This window comes from Carlito syrichta, unplaced genomic scaffold, assembly GCF_000164805.1.
Source record: "Carlito syrichta isolate Samal-C Ts95f unplaced genomic scaffold, Tarsius_syrichta-2.0.1 Scaffold126534, whole genome shotgun sequence".
NCBI lineage: Eukaryota > Metazoa > Chordata > Mammalia > Primates > Tarsiidae > Carlito > Carlito syrichta.
In genome coordinates this window covers 36,005-42,956 of record NW_007070630.1, presented here as the reverse complement: position 1 = coordinate 42,956, position 6,952 = coordinate 36,005, and the positions used below count along the sequence as shown (strand labels likewise).

The following is a 6,952-nucleotide window of genomic DNA, read 5'->3' as shown; positions in this document are numbered from 1 at the left end:
CCCCCTACTTTCTCTCTAAATAAATTATATGTTCTAATCTAAAAAGAAAAAAAAGCCAGGAAGCCGGGCAGGGTGGCCACCTGTACCTGCAGTCCCAGCTACTCAGGAGCCTGAGACAGAAAGGAGAGCACCTGTGTTCAGGAAGTGGAGGCTGCGGTGAGCCATGATTGTGCCCGTGGACTTGGTGTACTCCAGCCTGGACAACAGAGTGAAATTTCAAGTCGAAAAAACAAATTAATACTCATTTTATACCACCATTTCCTTAAACCCAGCAGGGCCCATTCCCTGTAGAAAATTTCCAAGTAAAATCTGTGTTTGCACTACCTACCTTGAAATAAATTGCTATGCTAGCATCTACCTAGTGAGGAAGGAGCAGGAGAAAAGGAAAGGTGCTTCTCACAATCTTCAGCCTGAGGGCAGAGATAGTGATCTGCTCTCTCTGGGCTACACAATGCACATAACCTTGGCCCAGGGCAATCTATGACCAGATTCCTGTGGGGACAGATTTCACCCATTTCATATGTAAAGGAGGCTCATCATAATCTCTTTACACAAAAGAGGTACAGCTTTTCACTTTAAGAGACTCTCCTCTTAGATTACTCTTTCCCAACTTGACCATCAACTTTATACACTGTCACGGTGTTAAACCCTTTACTCTAGAAAGAAACCGCTAAAACTTCAGCATTAACCTGGCGGTGGCTCCCGGCTCTCATCCCAGCACTTTGGGGGACCCAGGTAAGAGGATTGCCTGAGTCCCCCGGTTCAAGACCAGCCTGGGCAACATGGCAAGACCTTGTCTCTACGCTAAATCAAAAAACTTATTTGGGTGTGATGGGGCACACTTGTAGTTCCAGCTACTTGGAAGCCTGAGCCCAGGAGGCAGAGGCTATGGTGACCATGAGCGTGCCACTGCACTCCAGTCTGGGTGAGAGAGTGAGACTCCAACTCACACACACACAAAAAAAAACATCTACAACTTAAATCGTTTTTTAAAAAAGTTGAGAACAGAAAAAAAATGATAGATTGTAATTGCAATCTGAGGCCAAGGTCATAACTATTGGAACTACCTAACCAAATTCTTCCAATCGTAACTTAAGACTAACTCAGTAAATGCTGGCAAGAGCGCATCAGCAAAGACCTCGCTGGTGGCTCTGTTCCCCAGGGCTAGTCCCCAGACCAAGGCAGCCACACTAAGGCAGTCCTGACTTGTACAGCAGGGCTTCACCGGGGCAGTTTTATACACTGGCGATTCCTGCAACCTCCAGAGCAAGAGGGGAAATGAGCAAAACTGAGCTTCTGTTACCTGAGGTAAAGACAGCAAAAGTGATTCAAAACAGTTCACTGGATTCCTACTAATAGGCAGTGGGGAATTCTCCTAGAACTGAATAAATGAATGTCTTTAACTTCAGCAATGAGTCTCAGTTCAAATCATGGCAGGGGTCTGGACTCAGGTGTGTGTTTTGTAATCACGGCTCGCATCACCTTTGTTCGGTGACACATGGCCAGCGGCACCACAGGTGTGCCCTGTGCAGCCTCCCTTGTGAGGGTGGCTGCGCTTTCCTGTGCTCAAGTTACTGTTGTGCCACCCTACCCAGGACACTCGTTAATCTCGGTGGAATGCCATGTATATTTTCAAGAAACACGGGGGAGGAGAACAGATGAAGGGCTGCACTCTGACCCCACAGAAGCAGGGGCTCATCCTTCCTGACCTCTGCCCAGATGAAGCCCCAATCCTTGCTCACCCTGTGCAAGTCCCTGACCAAAATCATGGGCTAAATGATCCCACACTAATGCATATCTCCAACTAAAGAATGTTAGTTTTTTCCCCAGAAATAATCTGGAGGTACACAGGTTCCAAAATGAGATTTGTAAAGAGCTAAACCAGGCCGGGCGTTGGTGGCTCAGTCTGTAATCGCAGCACTTTGGTTCTGCCTGAGCCCGCGCGGGTCGGAGGCCAACCTGGGCAACTTGGAGAGACTTCATCTCTATCATAAATCAAAAAATTAGCCAGGTGTGGTGGCGCGTGCCTGTGGTTTCAGCTACTTGGAAGGCTGAGGAGGAAGGGTCAATGGAGCCCAGCAGGTCGAGGCTGCAGTGGCCATGCCACTGCACTCCAGCCTGGGCAGCAGAATGAGACTGCAACGCAAAAAAAACTTTTGTAGGAGAGACTGAGACAGACAGACACCTGCTGATGTTCATATTACTGCCGTCCCTAGAGAAGGGCATTGTAGGGATTCAAGCACACCGAGCACATGACTGAGAGTCCTCCTATCTTCTATGCAGTCCCAGCAAGTGGCTTGAGGGGATCCTTGACTTCCCTGCAGACTCTGCCCAAAGATGGAATCCGTATTTACTTCCCTTCTTCCTAATCCCAGGTTTGAATAATACTGCATCCATGTAATGGTAAGTCTTGTGATTTGTATAACTTTTGCATCAATGTAATGGTGAGTCTTGTGACTTGGGTGACTTTTGTAATGCATGATAAACTTCCTGGACTCTAAATGTCACTATCTAAATGCAAAATGCAGTCTATAAAGGCTCTGCTGGTGATGTGGTTAATGTATAGGTATTGAAAAGTCTGGAATGTAAACACCAACTGGAGGCTTCAAGGGTGGGCAGAACCTTTTTTTTTTTTTTTTTGGATTTGGAGTCTCACTCTGTCACCCGGGGTTGGAATGCAGTGACACACTCACAGCCACCGCAGCCTCAACCTGCTGGGCTCCAGTGATCCTTCCGCCTCAGCTTTCCAAGTAGTTGGAATTACAGGAACGTGCCACCATGCCCAGCTGATTTTCGATTTATTGTAGAGACGAGGTCTCACAAGTTGCCCAGGCGGGGAACCTGTGGGCTCAGGCAATCCTCTCGCCTGGGCCTCCCAACATTCTGGGATTACAGGCGTGAGCCACCAAGCCCAGCCCAGAACCATTTTACAAAGATCTGGAGTCAGGCGCTGCTCCCTGGATTCGAACTTAGAAATAAACCTCTTTCTACGGGTCCCCTGCCCCTTTGATCCATGGGCATTGAGGGAGAAGCAGCTGAGCGTCACCGGCCCTTAACAGGATGTGTGGCGCAATTACGAGTCTCAGGGGACCAATGCCAGAGACAGTGAAGACGTGGGTCCATGTGCAGGAAGACCCAAACGCCATGCCGCAGTCCTGGAGTCCTGGAGTCCTCCCCTCTGCCCCGTCTGCTCCTTTCCACTTGACCTTCACAGCAGAGGTAGGGACTTCAAGGAGACTCTTTTGCACAAGTGCAGTTGAGTGCTTCAGGAAGACTCAGGGCTCAAGGAAATATGTGATGATAGTGGCAAGTCTACATAAACCCAGATTATAAATCTAACACTTAGAACCATAAAAAAATTAAATTCAACATATGTAAAAACAGAAACCACAAGACTATATCATTAGACACAGAAAAAGCCTTTGATAAAATCCAGCATCCCTTCTTAATAAAAACTCTCGAACATCTAGGCATAGATGGAACATACCTCAAGACAGTCAGCGCCATCTACGAGAAACCCACATCCAGCATAAGCTAAACAGAAAGAATTGGAATTTCCCCTGAAAACCGGAACAAGACCCAGATGCCCACTCTAGCCCCTCCTTTTCACCGTCATGTTGGAAGTCCAGTTATCCCTCTTTGCAAACAACATGATTCTAGACCTCAAAAACCCAAGATAATTTGTCCAAAACTTCCTTACACTGATAAGGAACATTGGCAAAGTCTCAGTGTTAAAAAAGAAAAATTAAATTAAAATAGGTTTCCATCATACAAGAAACACACAAACCATTTGAGGTTTCAGGTTGGAGGATGAATTAGATCAAGATTGTCTATTTCAAAGCTCTCATTGTAGACCTAGGCAAGTGACTGCCTCCATGACCTGGGCATACCATCTATACCACAGTGAAGTCACCATCACCTTTTTTTTCCAGTTGGAGTCTCACTCTGTCACCCTGGTTGCAGTGCACTGGCACTCTCATGGTCACCACAGCCTTCACCTGCTAGGCTCAGGGGATCCTTCAGTCTCAGCCTTCCAAGTAGCTGCAACTACAGGTGTGCACCACCACACCCGGCTAATTTTTTTTTTTAATTGTAGTGATGAGGTGTTGTCAAGTTCCCATGGGCTCAGGCCATCCTCTCACCTGGGCCTCCCAGAGTGCTGGGATTAAAGGCGCGAGTCACTGCACCTGGCCCTTTTACTTGAAGGCCCCCAACGCCCTGTGATGCCTGGACAGCCCCACTGACCATCGTCCTGCTCCTCCTGCACACAAAGTTCAAGTCCGCCAGGTCTTTGGACTTGCAAGCCTTTGTCCCCACAGCTCGAAAGGCTAGTTTCTTTCTGTCCTCTGGGTCTCTGCTTAACTGTCCTTTTCGAATCATGCTAAGATGCTACCACTAGAACATATGTTCCATGGAGGTCAGAACTGTGTGAATAGGCAAATCTGGAGACAGAATCACTTGATCTGTGGCTGCCTAAGGCTGAGGGAATGGCAGGGAATAGAAATGACTGCTCAATGCTTCTGAAGCTTCCCTGGGGGGTGAGGGAAATGGTCTGGAATGCTACAGAGGCGGTGGCGGCACAACTCTGAATAGACCAAAAGCAACGAAACTGCACATTTTGAATGGATGAATGTCGGCGGGACTCGGTGGCTCGGCCTGGCAGCCCAGCACCTTGGGAGGTCGAAGCGAGGTGGATGGCCTGAGCCCGTGGGTTCGAGAACAGCCAGGGCAACTTGGCCAGACCTTGTCTCTACAATAAATTTTTTTCAAAATTAGCCGGGTGTGGTGGCACATGCCTGTAGTTCCTGCTACTTGGAAGGCTGAGGCGGAAGGATCGCCTGAGCCCAGCAGGTTGACGCGGGAGTGGCTGTGAGTGGGCCACTGCACTCCAGCCTGGGTGACAGCGTGAGATTCCAACTCATAAATAAACAAACAAACAAGTGGATGTAAATTATACCTCAATATAATATTATATCCAAAAAAAGAAAATGAAACAGACAGAAAGGAAAACTACAGAAGGAAAGGGAAAGGAAGGGAGAGATGAGGGGCGCGGCTAAGCTTCAGGTCAATAACAGTTGTTGATGGGGAACTGGTGAAGACCACGGACTCTCATGCCTCTGAAACCCGACGTGGATCTAGGTTTTGTGAGCCACCTCTGGTTAAAGAAAGAGAGGAAGCCTTATAATGAAGTCTGGCATATGCAGTTAGAAGAAAAATAAGATTGAATAAGCGATACTACAATTTAATAAAAAATAGGAAAAAATCTCTGAAGAAATCAAGTGTTCCTCATGGATTCACAAGAACAAAGGTTTTGCAAATGAATTCATCTGGAAGAAACAGCGTCCCACATCATGAAGACTAAGCATAGCTGAAAGGCCAAAAGTTTGTTTCGGGTAAAGGATCGAGGATATCACCTTTGCAAGCCCTGCTCGGTGGGCTCCTTTGGATTCCATGTACGCGAGGTATTTGTTGAAGTCTCGGAACTCCTCCATGGAGGGTCTGAAGGTCATTATCTTGCAACTGGGGTTCAGAGGACTCTCCGTCCCGTCCACCTCCATGATGGCTAGTGTGGTGTCTGCAGAGAAAACAGTCATCAGCACTGAATCAATCACTTGGTGCTTGATGTCAATGGTCATTTCTCCCAAGCAGCATGTCAGCTCTCCCAGTAGGAACTCTTCTTTTACCATTCCCTTCTACCACTCTCAGTGGGTCTCCCTCCCCTGACCCCCAAACAGAAACAATAGCCTCTAATCCCTCCTGCCAAGTTCCTATTCCTGGCATTGAATCACTGAGGAACTGTATTGCCGGCCTCTTCAAAATCCTTCCATGAAAAAACAAAACCTTCTAGCTTTGCAAGTCTATGAAAGATGCTGCCTCGGCCAGGCTGGAATTCTTGAAGCGAGAGGAGGCGAGGCGGTCCCTAGAACCGAGTTCCCATCCCCAGGACAACATACAGCTCTGCTGGGGCAATCTGTGGGCGTCCACAGGCAGAGAGTGGGTTTGTGCCACAACAGCTTCATCGAGATGTTATTCACATACCATACAGTCTACCTGTTTATGTTTGTATGGTCTGACAGTTCTTAGTATGTTCACAGAGTTGTGCATCTATGCCCACAATCAATTTTAGATCATTTTAATTATCCCCAAAAGAAACCCCGCACCTGGCCAGGCACGGTGGCTCATGCCTATAATCCCAGCACTTTGGAGGCTGAGGCAAGAGGACTGCCTGAGCCCAAAGGACCGAGACCAGCCTGGACAACTTGGAGAGACCTGGTCTCTACAATAAAGCAAAAAAATAGCCAGGCGTGGTAGCACACGCCTGTGGTTACAGCTACTTGGAAGGCTGAGGCAGAAGGATCGCTGGAGCCCAAGCAGGTCGAGGCTGTGGTGGCAGTGAGCATGTCACTGCACTCCAACCTGGGCGATGGAGTGAGACTCTGACTCAAGTAACAATAATAATAATAGTAACACAGAGCAAGACTACAGATAGCAATATGGTCATCATTTATGTAAAGGAAGTTTAAAAGAGCACCTGTATCTCTAACAAGCCAGTGATTAGTGACATTGATTAATTAGACCATGCACACATGCTGAGGTCGAAGTACCAGAGTAAACAAAAGTTTGCTGCAACAGATGAAGACAGTCGCTCTGCTTTCTGGCAATTAAACTGAGGCACTGTGAGGCAACTAAACGCAGGAGGCACCACTCCTTAGGAACTTACAATCCAAAGGAGAAAACAATCTGCCCAGGGATACACTATTACATGGCAGAAGATATTCGGGATTCTTCCGGCCTCAGAAAGAAAGCATGTGAAAGAGAAAACAAACAACTTCCAGGCTCTCTAACACACACCCAAACCCATGGACTACAGGCCAGAATCTTTATTCTGCACTATAATAGAATCCATAATAGCACAGAATCTGCTACAATAATTATTTGCCAGCTGAATGAA

The 6,952-nt window shown here is 47.4% G+C and overlaps 1 protein-coding gene across 1 annotated transcript in view; it reads right to left on the bottom strand.

The window, feature by feature from the left end:
- KDM4C (lysine demethylase 4C) overlaps positions 1-5,578 on the bottom strand; it is a 311,749-nt gene extending 306,171 nt beyond the window's left edge. The window contains exon 1 of the mRNA XM_021707860.1: positions 5,415-5,578. Coding sequence (XP_021563535.1) covers positions 5,415-5,558 — 144 coding nt within the window. The 5' untranslated portion in view covers positions 5,559-5,578. The remainder of the gene's footprint in view (positions 1-5,414) is intronic.
- Between the last annotated feature and the right edge of the window lie 1,374 nt (positions 5,579-6,952).